General features: G+C 34.5%; 2 protein-coding genes across 2 annotated transcripts in view; both read right to left on the reverse strand.

Moving 5' to 3' along the window:
• LOC142336089 (mothers against decapentaplegic homolog 1-like) overlaps window positions 1-17,884 on the reverse strand; it is a 536,849-nt gene that overhangs the window by 66,575 nt on the left and 452,390 nt on the right. The gene's annotated exons all lie outside the window — the stretch shown is intronic.
• LOC142336574 (uncharacterized) overlaps window positions 10,063-17,884 on the reverse strand; it is a 76,994-nt gene continuing 69,172 nt past the window's right edge. The window contains exon 10 of the mRNA XM_075385484.1: window positions 10,063-10,304. Coding sequence (XP_075241599.1) covers window positions 10,234-10,304 — 71 coding nt within the window. The 3' untranslated portion in view covers window positions 10,063-10,233. The remainder of the gene's footprint in view (window positions 10,305-17,884) is intronic.

Below are 17,884 nucleotides of genomic sequence, written 5' to 3' on the forward strand. Positions count from 1 at the left end.
CCATAATTACAAATGAAAAAAAATCATTTTAATCTATTTTAGATCTCAATTGTTTTTTTCATGGAATAGGCTGATGTTAACCCTTGCGACTTTATCGTGATTTTAATAGACAAAAAACATCGTTCAGACAAATATCAAAACCATTATTTTCTTTTTCTCAGAGTCATTTTTTAAAACCATTACAGAATAACAATATCTTTTCAACAATCAGTGCATTAACACAGGGAAGAGAGCTTGACGCAAAAGGCAAATTGAGCCATTTGAACCCTCATCTTTGACCAGGATGTTATTTTAATTTCTACTGGCTGCCTTGTTTTTGCGATAATTTTGGATACAACTTTAAAATTCACAAGGCTCTATCTTAAACATTCTCGAATTTTTTGTGCTAATTGAGCAACAGGACCCATAAAGGCATCCGTAGATTAGCGTTACTTTTTCATGGGACTTAGAATGACGCTTCTCGTGATAAGGTACTCTTGTGTTTTGTGCCGCCTTTTCGATATTCAGAGTATATGACCAATTATGGCGCCACTACCCAATTAAGGTTTCCAACAGAAGAGATTAAATTTCAGACGTCGCCCGACAGAGAAGACCTGACATTTTTTTGGTTCCAAGCGTCACCACAGAAAGTTTGCCCGAGATCTCAAACGTCACCTCAGAAATCTGATTCCCAGTTAGATCTGTCCAAAAAAGAAATAATCTTAGACAAAAATCTCAAAATGGAAATTTGTCCCCCAACCAAAGATTTGGTATCTTTTAAGATACCAATTTACTATGAGAGACAAAAATTAGGCAATGAGGGTATTAAGAGCAGCCAAAGAACGGAGAAAGCGCAAAAAACGTTCTTGAGATCGGTAATTTCAAAAAATTGTTTCCTGATAATTTAAGCAAAAAACTGAGGCTTTTGCACATCCAACTATTGAAATAAGCTTCCCAATTTGTAAACTATTGTGAAACTCTGGTAGAGTTTAGTATGAAACTACAGCTACCCTTTGCATTAAACTGTTGATCTATGCTTAGGAATGAATATTTGTTTACTTCTGGCATTTCTGTAACAATACAGCTTCCCCGAAAATTATACAAGAAGAAATGATTTAAAGTGAAACACATTGAATCGTGTATAATATTTATAGCTTATTTTGCTCAAAAGTTGCACAGTTATTTCATTGAACCACTTGAGCCATTTGAACCCAATTTTTGACCATCATAAACTTTTAATTATAATTGGCTGCCTTATTTTTGCAAAAATTTTGGATACAAAAATCAAATTTACGAGGCTTTATTTTGAACAAGTACACAATATTTGTGCGCATTGAGCAACAGAACCCATTATGGCATTCGTAGAAGAGCGTTTTTTTCATCGGAATTAGAATACACTGCTTGCAATAAAGCACTGTTGTATTTTGTGCCGTCCTTTCGACATTCAGAACATATAACCCATAATGGCACCAATTCCTTCATTTCGTTTTCCAACAAATGAGACTAAGTTTCTATTCGCCAACACAGGACTGATTTTTTTACCCTACATCATATTGAAAACAAACACAGTCTAATTGAGAAACTCTGTGGACACATTTATACTCGCCTCCTTTTGCATTCGAGTTGAATACTGACACCTTTTTTATTGCTTTTAGTAGATTAACTTGCCGCAGATGTCATGCATAATTATTTTGCAGCAAATACGGAAAATATTTTGTGGCACCTCTGAAGACTAAAAAATTGCGTTAAGATTTTAGACCAAAAGCCCGACAACAATAATACACTGACTGCCTTTCAATTCCTCACTCAAATCCCGTACTGTTCACTGCCCTCTGGAAAAGTTGGACGTCAACAACCAGCTATTTTCGAAAACTGGAAAAACCTGCAGTACTTGATGAACCACGTTTGCTGGCTTTTGATAAAGGAGTATTTGCCATCATCGACAAAGAGACGGAAATGACCATACAGCAATCAACATCCCTTGAAAGTAGGAGATATCGCCCGAGTACCGAAAGATCTGACACAGAGAGGTATTTGGCCATCTGGATTATTTGTGGACACGTCCTCTGGAAAAGATGGTAAAGTACGGGTCGACAAGGTGAAAACGGGTTACGGCTAGGCCGTGCGTCCAGTCCTTCGTTCTGTGTAGTTTTTTAATGCTTTTTTCCGCTTTGGTCTGAGGCAACGGGAGCTATCTTGATATTCAATTGATGTTACAACCCCAACTGAATTCAAATTTATAACACATAAATCAGGTCTGATGAGAATCAGGATGATATTCAACTTTTAACGCCCTGCCCTTTTCCAGCAGCATGTTCCCAATGTTATTGCGAAATCAAAACAAGAAGTTATGATGATGATGATGAAGAACACAAAGCAACCCGGCAAAACTATCGAATTCACTTTTTCTGAATAACAATTGCCAGGAAGTCGCAACTATACAAGTATAACAATCAAAAGAGGAAACCAGACAAACTAAAATATGTTGATAACATAATTTGGGAGAGCTGCCGCTGATTAGGTTAACATAGTTTACACTGTTTAAGATTGTTTAAGAGCTGATGAAGAAAACAGTGTTTACCTTCTGTACTGGAATTTTTTTGAAACAAAGAGGGTTACATCACCCCCAAAAACAAAGAAAAGAGTACCAATTCACCCCCCTTCCCTCAAGCATTAAAAAAAATCAAAACAAGTCTTAAGGGAGTTGCACTCAGCAAAGCAATTATCTCTACGAAGTCCCCACCCCCCAGAATGAGGACAATTCTTTGGCTGGTTGCAGCCGTTATCAAAAAGAAAGAATTTTTCAAGCGTTTCAGACGTCGCCCGAGCGAGAACGCCTGGCATTTTTTTGGTTCCAGGCGTCACCACAGAAAGTTTGCCCGAGGTCTCAAACGTCACCTCAGAAGTCTGATTCCCAGTTAGATCTGTCCGAAGAAGAAATAATGTTAGACAAAAATCTCAAAATGGAAATTTTTCCCCCAACCAAATATTTGGTATCCTTTAAGATACCAATTTACTATGAGAGACAAAAATTAGGAAAAGAGGGTTTTAAGAGGAGCCAAAGAACAGAGAAAGCGCAAAAAACGTTCTTGAGATAGGTAATATCAAAAAATTGTTTTCTGATAATTTAGGCAAAAGGGCTATTACACATCCAACTATTGAAATAAGCTTCCCCATTTGTAAACTATTGTGAAAATCTGGTAGAACATAGTGTGAAACTACAGCTAGCCTCTGCATAAAACTGTTGCTCTATGCTTAGGAATGAATATTTGTTTACTTCTGGCAATTTTGTAACAATACAGCTTCCACCGAAAATTATACAAGAAGAAATTAATTAAAGTGAAACACACTGCATCGTATATATTTTATATAGCTTATTTCGCTCCAAAGTTGCATAGTTATCTCAATTCGTAATTCCATGATGCACCAATGGAGAAATACAGTTTGAATGCCCGGGTCGAGGTGTCAACGCATAAAATCGCTAAAAGATGTAAGATTCGCGGTGAATTTGAATATAAGTGTAAGGTTTGCGTTCAATGCAATGAATGCGGTGAATAAAAACTTTTAAGCGGTGAAAAAAATTTCTTCATCTTTTAGCGATGAAAGAAAATTTTTCAGTGCTACCAGCAGAATGCGGTAAACTAAAATTTCAGCACTATCAGCAGAATGCGTTGAAAAAAAATTTTCACCGCTATCAGCAGAATGCGGCGAAAAAGAAAATTTTTCACCGCTAAAATTTCACATCTTAGAAATATTTACCGCGCTAATTTCAACGCTTATCTCAAATTCACATGAAATAGCATTGAAGTAAGTGACAGATGGCGCAGTTGATTATGGAGTTGTTGGCATGCAGGAGGTGACACGTTCGAACCCGTGTACGGCAGATTCTTTATAAGAATACGGTGAATGCGGTGAAAAAACTGTTCACCTCTAAAAACCGCAAAAATTCACCGCATTCAACTCTAAAAGATGCAGGCGCTTTGCGGTGAAAAAAGTTTTTTTCACCGCTAATCTTAAACCAAACTCTCTTAATTTTTCTTAATTTTCTCTAATCTTAATTTTCTTAAACCAAACCTGAACCCGGGTGCAAGAAAAAGGTATAATGAAAAGAAGTTTAAAAACTAACGACGAAATTGCGATTTTTTCATGCCGTAAATGATCCGAAAGACAAAAAATATCAGCAAAGGACAATAAAATTTATGAGAAATGTCGGACTATGTCGGAGGAAGTAAACTACTTTTGTCGAAATCTTTTTTTCTCAGTATGTTATTATCACAGTGGACCATTTATATCTTATCATCATCGGCTGACGCGTCAACGTCAATAAATTTTACTTCAGTTGCATCGTTGTCGCTTTTTCCGGATTCTTAGCTGAAGCTCTCGTTAACAAGCCTATCTCTTCTGTTTTTGCTGTTTCCTTTGGAACGTCGTCAGATTGTGCGTCGATTGTTTGTCTATTTTTGATAAAATTTTTGCTTTCAGTTACCAATTTTTGTTTTCGGGAATCTTTTGTTTTTGAAAACATGATTTATTGATGCTTATTGGCGTACGCTTTATTACGCGTGTTCAGGCTGCTTTCTTCTGTTTTCTCTAACTGTTTAGATATAGTTTTGTTGTTGTCTCCAGTAATCGAAACTCTTTTCTTTTTCACCAACATTTTTTCGAATATTCACCTATGAAATGTGGTAATATAGTCCAGCTGCCATAATGCTTCATTTTATGAGTTGACAGAATTTTGGCAGTTTTCTAACTGTTTCTTAGGTTGAACTGCTCTGGTGCAAAGATGTTCAGCCTTGCTCTGGTGCTGCTTCTGTAAGTACAGAAGAAGAAAAATTTAAATATTCCAAATTGGCAAAAAAAGCAGAAATATGAAGAGACTAATGGTGGAGCCATGAAAAGACCTTGCTCGACTCCCGGGTCGAGGTGTCAACGCTAAAAATCGCTAAAAGATGTAAGATTTGCGGTGAATTTGTGTAAAAGTGTAAGGTTTGCGTTCAATGCGATGAATGCGCTGAGAAAAAAAAATTAAGCGGTGAAAAATTTTTCTTCACCGCTTAAGCGATGAAAGAAAATTTTTCACCTCTACAAGCAGAATGCGTTGAAAAAAATATTTTTCAGCGGTACCAGCAGAATGCGGTAAAAAAAATTTCACCGCTAAAATGGCAAATCTTCACCGCGCTAATTTCAACGCTTATGTTAAATTCACTGGAAATATAATAGAAGTAAGTGACAGATGGCGCAGTGGAAAAAAAATGCTGACATTCAGGAGGTGAGAGGTTTGAACCCGTGTACGGCAGCTTCTTTTTTCACCGCTAAAAACCGCAAAAATTCACCGCATTCAACGCTAAAAGATGCTGGCGCTTTGCGGTGAAAATTTTTTTTTTGCGGTGAAAAAAGGACCGTGAAATTATAGTCAATATTGTCCCCCCACTAGACTTTTAAAGTCTTTTTGTTAGTCGAGGTCTGAACCTGGGCTTTTCGAGCTTAAATTGAACTTTCTGCAACTCGGTTTCTGTGATTAAAAAATCCTGACATAAAGGAGAACATTCGCTAATTAAAGACACTTGGGTAGTTTCGTTTCAGATGTTCGTTGGTGACGGCCAAGCTGTAGTATTAGAGAGCTGCTAGAAATGAACAGAGAATGAATCGGGCAAACAGAGCAAACATGCTCATATGCGTCAATTAGCACCACCACCAGAATGCTCAATGCAGAGTTTTTCTGTATTTAGACTGAAAATGTATTGGTAATAACAGTTTTTATTTCTAAGTATTAAAATGGCCTAAATTTATGCCTAGTCTAGAATAAAGGCTCCAAATACTCGACATTCGGTTAGGTGGACAGATGTTAGTTAGTATGACCTCAACCTGGGCATACCTTCGCCACCATTTTTCTAAAACATATTCTCTAGTTCAAATCAGAAAACAGAATTGAAGGATCTCTGATTAGGATTTTCGATAAAAAAGCCTTACGCATTAAACATGAATGAAATCAATAACAGTATCGCTTAGAATCTTTTGAATTAGAGGCAGACAAACCGAATCAACTGGTGAATAGTATGCCTGTATACATTGATATTAAATTTCAAAAAATCAAATGTTCAGCCACACAATAACTTTATATTGGGGATAATTGCGCAAACAGGTCTTAGACATATATCCTCGCCTTTTATTTGTTAAATCTTTTATCGGTTGGGACCGGAAAAATGAATTGATCCTGTGCCATGCGATCTGTCATAAGCCCGGCCTAAGTTGATAACGGGCGCAGCAGAGCAAAAAAACTCACACCTAAACATTTTTCCATCCAATCGAATTTAATTATTAAACAACCAATAGCACACAAGCAAACGCAAGCTACAAAACTGAAAAATAGCGTCATTTATATCATTTTTTGGGGAAAATAGGTTCAATTTACACTAAAATAGAGACAAACAATTAATATTTTACTCTTTTAAAACTGTTTTGACCCGGATAGGGTAAAATATGTCAGTTAAGTTTGTATGTCAAATTAAGGTAATATATCAGTTTTTAGTTGGTTTAAATCCTAATTTGTGTACTTTTTTTTATGTCAAAATATTTACCAGATTTCATCCCCCAAAACCTATTTAGGCCAATTTTAGTCCAATTTCCGGTTAAATATTAATAATTTTACATTAATTCGCCAAAAGTCAACAAAATTTCATCCCTCCAAACCTGTCTTTGTCTAATAGTCAAACAGATTTTATCAACTTTATGGTCGCATTGAGTGTTTTTTTCACATTAGCCAAATTTTGACATAAACTTATCCACTCAAAACCTGTTTTGAGTGATCTATATTCACCCCCAAGACTACTAATTTTAAATTATATATACCATTATCAATAAATCGATTACACTAAAATATTTTTTCTGATAATATTTTTTCTGATTTCTCTCCAAAACATACTTAGATTAATCTCCCATCTATACTGAATTTAGACTTAAATTAGCAAAAAAATCACTCCCTCAAATAGGGTTTTTATATAATTCATAGCCGGTTGTGACCAAATAAGAGCTGAAATTTCGGCGTTTCATTGATATTGAACCAAGATTTAGACAAAAATAGCCAAACAAAGGCGTGTCTGGAGTAATTTAAATCCTATTTTTGCTGAAATCATTCAGGTTTTATAATTTTGTACTTTTGACACTCTATTTCGTCCAAACGTCAGACATCTGAATTGTAATTTAGCCAGAGTTGGCAACAGAATTAAACAAAATTATAGATTCAAAAAGAAGATTGATGCGTTCGATCCCAAAACTCACGTTTAATCGAAAATTCAGGTATATTTATTTGAAAAATATCTCACAAATTTTGCGTAGATTTGTTGTCAAAAGAAGGTTGGGTTTTGTCTTAATTTTATAGATATATTAGCAAGATTAGCTCGATCTTTACAAGAAGGTTCGTAAAAATTCCTGAAATGGCGCAAACAATATTACCTCATTGCCGTTTTTGTCTCATAATTGGATGAAATTAACGATCACGCTTAAAACTTCCCAATCAAAAGTAACAGATAGCGTTGTAGTTGAAACCGTTTGCAACAATTGGCAAAGCAGCCAAGTTGAAATAAATCTTTTTATGTCTTACTTAGATATAGTTGTCTAACATTAATTATAAAACAAAGCAACAAATTTTCAAATGTTTTGTACTTCATATCTTGTTTTGAGCACAATTAATTAACGGTCTTTCCGAGACCCTCTCCTAACAATACTACATAAGCTCAATCATCAAAAATCAAACACATAACCAAAACAATGATCAAAAATGTAACCACAAATAACATTTAAAAACATTGGCCAAAAATGTAACAAAATGATCTTTTTTCATCATTAGTGATCATTTTTTATCGGTTTCTTATTGTTTTTGATATTTTTTTCTGTTCACATTTGCCAAAGACCCACTTTTTTTAAAATTGTTATAAGAAAAGTTAATTTACAATTCAATCCTATAATAGGAGTTAGTGTTTTTTATGTCATACTTAGAAATAAAGATCGAACTTTTAGATATAATATTAAAAATAACAACTTTATTTCAAAAATTTTGTATTACAAGAATTATCTTTAGCACAATTTTATTGGTTGTTTTAAGAGTCTCTCCTAAAATTAATACAAGGTCGACAAGGAAACATCCATAAATATCTAACAGTGAACATTTTGGCCAAAATTTAATAAGAATTCTTTTTTCATCATTCGTGATTATTGTTAACAGTATCTTAATGTTTGTGATCTTTTTTACTGTTTATATCAGCCAAAGAGTGGGGTATAATGCTACATAGGTGTACAATGATTGCAATAGAGCTGATTGTAGACCATAAATAAGTTAAATGGAAGATTGAGACCAATTTTAAGGTAAATTAAAATTTTAGTTTTAGTTGTAAACTGCCGCGAATTAAATTGACGACTTAATTTATGAAAGTGAGCAATTCAAATCACGCACAAGTCAAATGCCAAGCGTGCAAAGTTTAGTGAAAAACTAAAGCAAAATTTGTTTATGTGAAATTTTGCCTTAAAAACCTCAGGGTTGGTGTAATAAATAAAGTAATGTTTCAGCCACCTTATAATAATGCCCCGATAAAATTCAGCCGCGCTTTATTGCTGCTCAGATAAAATTCATATAAACAAAATCATGCCCTAATGAGTCATCTTTTAAAACAGACTATAAATTCCCAAAACTGACATGAACAGAACAAGTGTCAGGCAAAAAATCAGAATGAAAAATTTAATGTTACAGCGCTGGATTAGTCGTAGACCAAGGTACGGGGAATGCTTGCAGTCCGTTTAATAAATTATCATTTTCCCGCAAAATGTATCACGTTAGAACTTATTTGCACGTTTTGGAATTTCCAGAGTAGGCATTGCCCCCGGAGTGAGGTGGTGGAAATATGAACCGCGTAATTCACACAAAAATTGGCCAAGGGCAGACAATCCAGACAAAATTTGGCTATGATTCGAACTACTGCGAATTATAGCGAATTATTGCGAAGTATTTCGAAATAGAAACGCGTCCATGTCTCCATATCTCCACTCAACGAAACCATGAAAAATTTCGCGACTATGATTTGATGGTGCAGCGATTCGTAACTGCGACTGCGGTCTGTCAAAAATCTCTGATTCAAAGGTGCGACAATTCGGTACATGCGACTATGATCATACAAAAATTTATAATTCGAAGGTGCGACGATTCGAAACGCGCGACTGTGATAGGACAAAAATCTAGCAATTGAGAGGAGAAGACACGTTTGTTGAAACGCGAATCAGTTTGTCCCGTAATCCACCCCTAAATACCAATAATTCACTTCTAAATTAAATATTTGATGCACCTTCTTTCTAGCCAAAGTATCATTTTTGGACGTTGTCTTTGAAAAGAAATTGGGATCTTTTCCGTTTGTGCCCTCCAGTACGCTATGCGCCCCCAAGTAACAGAGAACGTGCCATTACATAAACCCCTATTTAAAACAATGCACGTGCGTCTGAGGGTGGAAATAATATGCGCCCACTAAGCTGGGGGAAGGCACAAACGGAAAATATCCAGAAATTTTCCATGAAATGAATGCTCGACCAAAATTGGCTATGAAATGAGATTTGTCAACTTGGGCAAGAGCTGTATAAGCGTGATCATACACCAATCTGCAGGCAGAGATATAATTCCGTTATTCAACCCGCATACATACTTTGCTGTTCGCCGAATAGGATCCCAGGTGTTCCAAGATATATATTTTTACAATCCGACTAGCAATTTGATGATTCGAAATAGTGCGGACCAAAAATATGGTCTAGACCGTGTATTTATTGCCTGGGAGGGGTACCACCCTGACAAAAAATTGTCGAACTTTATTCTACCACCTCACTCCGAGCCTGCTCAGACTGTGCAGACTGATCAGATTTTTCAGACTGTAGGCATTGCTCTGATTAGACTCTGGATATTGTCTTGATCAGAGTATCTAGAGCACAGAGTTGCTGCCAGACTCTGTGGCTATCCAGCTTTACCTATGAAAATCTATCTATGCGCAACACCAGTTAAATACTAAATTTATTCCGATTAGCACAATGTTTTACTAATCTGCACCGCATACAAAAATTTTGGTTATAGATATCAACGGAAGATTAAAATATTTTTTTGGTCATATTCTGCATTAGATTAATAAACTGATCCGATCATTCATGCTCAATCAAAGAACATCCAACTTTTTTTGGTATGAGTAGTGCGATCAATGAATTTGAAGATATTCAGTTATTTAGCCATCAGGCATGTAACTGGGAAGAATTTGCCAGTATAACTAGCAGAAGAAATGCGACAGAAGAACCCAGCTCATCTGAAACAAAGATCTGGTCAAAACATATAAATGTTTGTTGCGTATATCAAAGCTCTCTCAATTTCTTGCAAGGTAACTAGAGCGAAAAGCTATCTACAAGATGTTGATAAATATATCTGATAATAGTGACGTTTATAAACAAATACTTTACTCAACAATGTCTATCATTGAAACAAAAATGTTTTTGAGATTGACTATGAAACTCGGCCAGCTGTTATATTGCTGCTCACCCATTATATCTGATCTTGCAAGTAGACGTATTTTTCCATGAAACGGGGTTGGGAAATATTGACCAGGTCAACTTTTTCTCTTGTTAAGTACGTTTTTTCAATTCAATATCTTTTTCGGAAACAAAAAAGTATAGGTGAAAAGGTGTGAATATCCTCATTGACTGTCCCCTCCATTGCAATGTTTATATTACTCATAATCCCATATTATGCTTATTTGGAGAAATTAATTAAATCTTTCTTTCTTTCATGAAAATCTAAATGGATCTTGAAACGATACCTTTACAGCTTTATCCTTTTTTACACATCACATATGCATATTATCTGATAACAAAACTGCAATAGAGCCAGAAAGTATCTTGAAAAATGTACACTTAGTTGCTTTTTGTTGCTATGCTGAACAATGACGAAGACTGTGTAAACCAAAATACACAAAAAATCAGAGAATCGTTGTTGGCTTTTCTTGTATAAAAATCACATTAACCAATAAAAACGTTTATGCCGCCATTGAATATGTGTCTACTGTCGCTAGGAATTGTTGTTATGAAAATCAGGACAAGTTTTAGCACATCAAAAAGTATTGGGGTTTTGAAGCGACTGTTCTAGAGATTGTTCCCAGCAATCACGCGAGAAATTGCTGGTGATTTATGGGCACGGCTATGCGGGATTTAATTGCTGAGCAATTGAGCCGGTAATTCACAAAACCCAGTTTGTTTTTACATCAGAAGAACCAGAATTGTGCACGAAGTCACTTTATTTATATTTTTTTATCCTTATTATGTTGCTAAAACCAGCCAATTTTTGCTTGATTTGAACACGGGCTGTAACTTGAATTGAAAATGAAAAGACTGACAGAGTTTTATGTTTATTTCTTTTCCTTAATCGTATCGCTTGATCTTCTTAGGTCATCCGAGAAAAAATTGGTTTTCATCTCTGAGTCGACAAAAATATCTTCCGAGTTCTTTAAATGTTATGCTTAAAAAGGTTATAAGTTCTCATTCTGATGTTTTTAATTTTTGTCGAAGAAGAAATTTAGATACCAGCAATGCTAACAGTAGCAACTTTTGACTATTTTGGTTCTATAATAGTAAGTCATTTCTCAGTGGTTGTACTATTGAAGAGCAAAGCTAACAGGAAACAACAGTTCATTCACTTCTGCATTTTTAAAGACCCTCTGACCCTCCTGGAAGACCTTTTCTGAAGTAATTTCTGTTGTTTTTGCAAATAATTCGGTTTTGTTCTAATAAAACATGTTAGGCAACGTGCAAGAGAGCCGACCATATAAATAGCAGACGTTAGAGAGCGCCGAAACCTGACTCCATTTAAAAAGAGTCGAAATCAAAAATTTGCATTTAATTACCCTAAAACTTAGTGATTTCTGAGAAAAGTACCTAATTGGGTTAATTGGTCTAATGACTGGTTGTGATAGTTTCATATCAAGTCCCGTAGGACGCTGAGGCATGGCCATGGGCCGCGATAATTTCAAGGTAATTATTTCTTAATTCGGGCTCATTTTCCTTCACTAGAAATTATTAAAAGGTGATTTCTCAAATACTCGGCTATCATTGGTTGAGAATTTGGTAGTCTCATTTCAGAAGGCAATTTAATTGGCTGTATAATTTATCTTATTTCAATAATTTCAATAAAATATTGGCTCTTTTTCAATCGGCTCTTTCATTTAAATTTGGCTCTCTTACAAGTCACCTACACTTAAACATCAGTTCAATCAAAGTTTTTCATAAAATGATATTACACTATTCCATTAGGAAATAATACTTAAAGCTTTTGTTCACTTGTTTAGGCAGTGTTGTTGTGATTATTGTAAAGTTTATTTTGATGCAAGGAACATTCTGGTGTTACAATTATCAGACAAACTTGCAAGATGTTTCTCCTGAAACAAGGCCGTCTTTTTCCATGAATTAGTGTTGGGAAATAATGACAAGCTCAACTTCTTCTCTATTTAAGTCGGCTTTTTCAATTCAATGTCTTTTTCGGAAAAAAAGCGTTGTTGAAAAGGTGTGAATATCCTCTTTGACTGTCCACTCCATTGCAATGAGTATATTATTCACAATCCCATAATAAGCCTATTTGAAGAAATTATTTAATTCTTTCTTTCTTTCATGAAGTTCTAAAGGGATCTTGGAACGATATCTTTACAGGTTTTTCTTTTTTTACTCATCACATATGTATATTATCTGATAACAAAATTGAAAAAGAGCCAGAAAGTATCTTGAAAAATGTACACGTAGTTGCTTTTTGTTGCTATGCTGAACAATGACGAAGACTGTGTAAACCAAAATGCAAACATCAGTGAATCGTTATTTGCTTTTCTAATATCAAAATCACATCAACCAATAAAAACGTTTATGCCCCCATTGAAAATGTGTCTACTCTCGCTAGGAATTATTGTTAACAAAATCAGGATAAGATTCAGCACAACAAAAAGTATTAAGGTTTTGAAGCAACTGTTCTGGAGATTGTTCCTAGCAATCACGCGAGACTTTACTGGTGATTTAAAAGCATGGTTATGCGGGAATTAATTGCTGAGCAATTGAGCCGGTAATTCACAAACCCAGTTTGTTTTTACTTCAGAAGAATCAAAATTGTGCACGAAGTCACTTTATTTATATTCTTTTGTCCTTATTATGTTGCTAAAACCAGCCAGTTTTCGCTTGATTTGAACACAGGCTGTAGCTTGAACTGAAAATGAAAAGTCTGACAGAATTGAATGTTTAATTGGTTTCTTTATTCATCTCGCTTGATCTTCTTAGGTCATCCCAGAAAAAATTGGTTTTCATCTCTGAGTTGACAGAAAACATCTTCCGAGTTCTTTGAAAGTGGTGCTCAAAAACGTTATAAGTTCTCATTCTGATTTTTTTATTTTTTCTTAAAGAAGAAATTTAGATGCAAGCATTGCTAACAGCAGCAACTTTTGACTAATTTTCTTCTATAAAAGTTTTGTTGAAGACATTTTTCAGTGGTTGAACTAATGAAAAACATAGCTAACTAGAAACAACAGTTCATTTACTTCTATCGCATTTCTTAAAAACCCTCTGATTCTCATGGATGACATTTCCTGAAGTAAATTTTGTTTTTTTTTGCAAATAATTCTGTTATGTTCTAATAAAATATGTTAGGCAACGTGCAAGAGAGCCGACGTTATAAATAGCCGACGATAGAGAGCGCCAAAACCTGATTTTATTTAAAAAGAGCCAAAGCAAAAATTTGCATTCAATAGCCCTAAAATCAAGTGATTACCGAGAAAAGTACATAATTGGGTTAATGCTCTCATGATTGGTTGTGATATTTTCATATCAAGTTCCATAAGCCGCTGAGGCATGGCCTTCGGCCGCAATAATTTCAGAGTAATTATCTATTAATTCGGGTTCAGTTTCTTTTACAAGAGAATATTAGGAAAATAGTCATTTCTCAAATACTTGGTTATGATTGGTTGATAGTTTGCTAGTCTTATTTCAGAAGACAATTTATTTGGCTGTGAAATATATCTTAATTTAATAATTTGAATAAAATGTTGGCTCTTTTTCAATCGGCTCCTTTTTTAACTCCAGCTCTCTTACAAATCACTTTCACTTGAACATCAGTACACTCATAACTTTTCATAAATGATAATAACCTATTCCATTAAAAAAAATAACAATAAAAATCTTTTGTTCACCTATTTAAGCAGTGTTGTTGTGATTATTATGAGGCTCATTTTCATGCGAGGAACATTTATGTCGTCACAATTATCAGACTAACTTGAAAGAATTTTTTCCTGCAACTAGACCATCTTTTTCCACGAAACAGGTTAGGGAAATAATGACCAGCTCAATTTCTCCTCTATTTAAGTCGGTTTTTTCAATTCAATGTCCTTTTCGGAAAAAAAGCGTTGTTGAAAAGGTGTGAATATCCTCGTTGATTGTCCACTCCATTGCAATGAGTATATTACTCACAATCCCATAATAAGCTTATTTGAAGAAATTAATTAATTCTTTCGTTCTTTCATGAAAATCCAAATGGATCTTGAAACGATATCTTTACAGCTTTATCCTTTTTTACTTGTCACATATGCATATTATCCGATAACAAAACTGCAAAAGAGCCAGAAAATACCATGAAAAATGTACACTTAGTTGCTTTGTGTTGCTAAGCCGAACAATGATGAAGACTGCAAAAACCGAAATGCAAAAAATCATAGAAATTTTGTTGGCTTTTCTTGTATCAAAATCACATTAACCAGTAAAAAACGTTTATGCCCCCATTGAACATGTGTCTACTCTCGCTAGGAGTTATTGTTACAATAATCAGGACAAGTTTAAGCACATGAAAATTTATTAGTTTGTTTAAGCAACTCTTCTGGAGATTTTTCCTAGCAATCACGCGAGACATTACTGGTGATTTATAAGCAAGGTTATGCGGGATTTAATTGCTGAGCAATTGAGCCGGTAATTCACAAAACCTAGTTTGTTTTTATTTCAGAAGCATAAACAAAATTGTGCACGAAATCACTTTATTTATATATTTTTAGTCCTTATCATGTTGCTAAAACCAGCCAATTTTCACTTGATTTGAACACAGGCTGTAACTTGAACTGAAAATTAAAAGACTGACAGAATTTAATGTTTATTCGGTTTTCTTAATCATCTCGCTTGATCTTCTTAGGTCCTGCGAGAAAAAATTGGTTTTCATCTCTGAGTTGACAAAAAACATCTTCCGAGTTCTTTGAATGTGATGCTTAAAAACATTATAAATTCTCAGTTTGATGTTTATAATCTTTTAAAGAAGAAATTTAGCTACCAGCATTGCTAACAGTAGAAATTTTTGAGTATTTTTCGTTTCTATAACAGTGTTTATTAAGTCATTTCTCAGCGGTTGTACTATTGGAGAGCAAAGATAACAGGAAACTACAGTTCATTTACTTCTGCATTTTTCAAGACCCTCTGACCCTCTTGGATGACTTTTTCTGAAGTATTTTCTGTTGTTTTTGCAAATGATTCTCTTATGTTCTAATAAAACAAGTTAGGCAACGTGCAAGGGAGCCAATCTTATAAATAGCCGACGTTAGAGAGCGCCAAAAGGTGACTTTATTTAAAAAGAGCCGAAAACAAAAACTTGCATTCAATTACCCTAAAATTTAGTGATCACTGCGAAAGGTACCTAATTGAGTTAATTGGTACCATGACTGGTTGTCATAGTTTCATGTCAAGTCCCATAGGCCGCTGAGGCGTGGCCTTGGGCCGCGATAATTTCAAGGTAATTATCAATTAATTCGTGCTCATTTTCATTCACTAGAAATTAATAAATAGTGATTTCTCAAATGCTCGGTTATCATTGGTTGAGAATCTGGTAGTCTCATTTCTGAAGGCAATTTAATTGGCTGTAAAATTTATCTTAATTCAATAATTTCAATAAAATGTTGGCTCTTTTTTAATCGGCACTTTCATTTAATTTTGGCTCTCTTACAACTCACCTACTATTTAACATCAGTTCAATCAAACTTTTGTCATAAATGATATTAAACCATTCCATTAAGAAACAATAATTAAAGCTCTTGTTCACTTATTTAGGCAGTGTTGTTGTGATTATTGTGAAATTTATTTTGATGCGAGAAATATGTTTGTTGTCGCAATTATCAGACAAACTTGCAAGATGTTTTTCCTGCAACTAGACCGTCTTTTTCCACGAAACAGATTTGGGAAATAATGACCAGCTCAACTTCTTCTCTCCTTAAGTCGGTTTTTTTCAATTCAATGTCTTTTTCGGAAACAAAAAGGTATAGTTGAAAAGGTGTGAATATCCTCGTTGACTGTTCCCTCCATTGCATTGATTATATTACTCACAATCCCCTAATATGCTTATTTGAAGAAATCATTTAATTCTTTCTTTCTTTCTTGTAAATCCAAATGGATCTTGAAACGATATCTTTACAGCTTTATCCTTTTTTACTTGTCACATATGCATATTATCCGATAACAAATCTGCAAAAGAGCCAGAAAGTACCTTGAAAAATATACACTTAGTTGCTTTGTGTTGCTAAGCCGAACAATGATGAAAACTGCAAAAACCGAAATGCAAAAAAAATCATAGAAAATTTGTTGGCTTTTCCTGTATCAAAATCACACTAACCAATAAAAATTTTATGCCGCCTTTGAAAATGTGTCAACTGTCACTAAGAATTATTGTTATGAAAATCAGGACAAGTTTCAGCACATTTAAAAGAATTAGGGTTTGTGAAGCGACTGTTCTAGAGATTATTCCTAGCAATCACGTGACACTTTGCGGTTGATTTATGGGCAAGGTTATGCAGGAGTTAATTGCTGAGCAATTGAGCCGGTAATTCACAAAACCCAGTTTGTTTTTACATCACAACAACCAGAATTGGGCACAAAGTCACTTTATTTATATTTTTTTTATCCTTATTATGTTGCCAAAACCAGCCAATTTTCGCTTGATTTGAACACGGGCTGTAACTTGAATTGAAAATGAAAAGACTGACAGAGTTTTATGTTTATTTCTTTTCCTTAATTATCTCGCTTGATCTTCTTAGGTCATCCGAGAAAAAAATGGTTTTTATCTCTGAGTTGACAAAAATTATCTTCCGAGATCTTTAAAAATGATGCTTAAAAACGTTATAAGTTCTCAATCTGATGTTTATATTTTTTTGAAGAAGAAATTTAGATAACAGCATTGCTAACAGTAGCAACTTTTGATTATTTTGTTCCTATAATAGTGTTTATTAAGTCATTTCTCAGTGGTTGTACTATTGAAGGGCAAAGCTAACAGGAAACAACAGTTCACTTACTTCTTCTGCATTTTTCAAGACCCTCTGACCCTCTTGGATGACTTTTTCTTAATTATGTTCTGCTGTTTTTGCAAATAATTCGGTTATGTTCTAATAAAACGTGCAACGTGTTATTAGAACAATGTTAGGCAACGTGCAAGAGAGCCGACCATATAAATAGCAGACGTTAGAGAGCGCCGAAACCTGACTCCATTTAAAAAGAGTCGAAATGAAAAATTTGCATTTACATACCCTAAAATTTAGTGATTACTGAGTAAGGTACCTAATTGGGTTAATTGGTCTCATGACTGGTTGTGATGGTTTCATATCAACTCCCATAAGCCGCTGAGGCATGGCCATAGGCCACGAATTTTTCAGGATAATTATCTATTAATTTGCGTTCAGTTTCGTTTACTAGAAAATTTTAAATAGTCATTTCTCAGATACTCGGTTATGATTGGTTGAGTATTTGGTAGTCTCTTTTCAGAAGGCAATTTAATTGGCTGTAAAATTTATCTTAATTTAATAGTTTCAATTAATTGTTGGCTCTTTTTCAATCGGCTCTTTTGACT

This window comes from Convolutriloba macropyga, chromosome 3 (assembly GCF_964194025.1).
Source record: "Convolutriloba macropyga chromosome 3, txConMacr16.3, whole genome shotgun sequence".
NCBI lineage: Eukaryota > Metazoa > Xenacoelomorpha > Acoela > Convolutidae > Convolutriloba > Convolutriloba macropyga.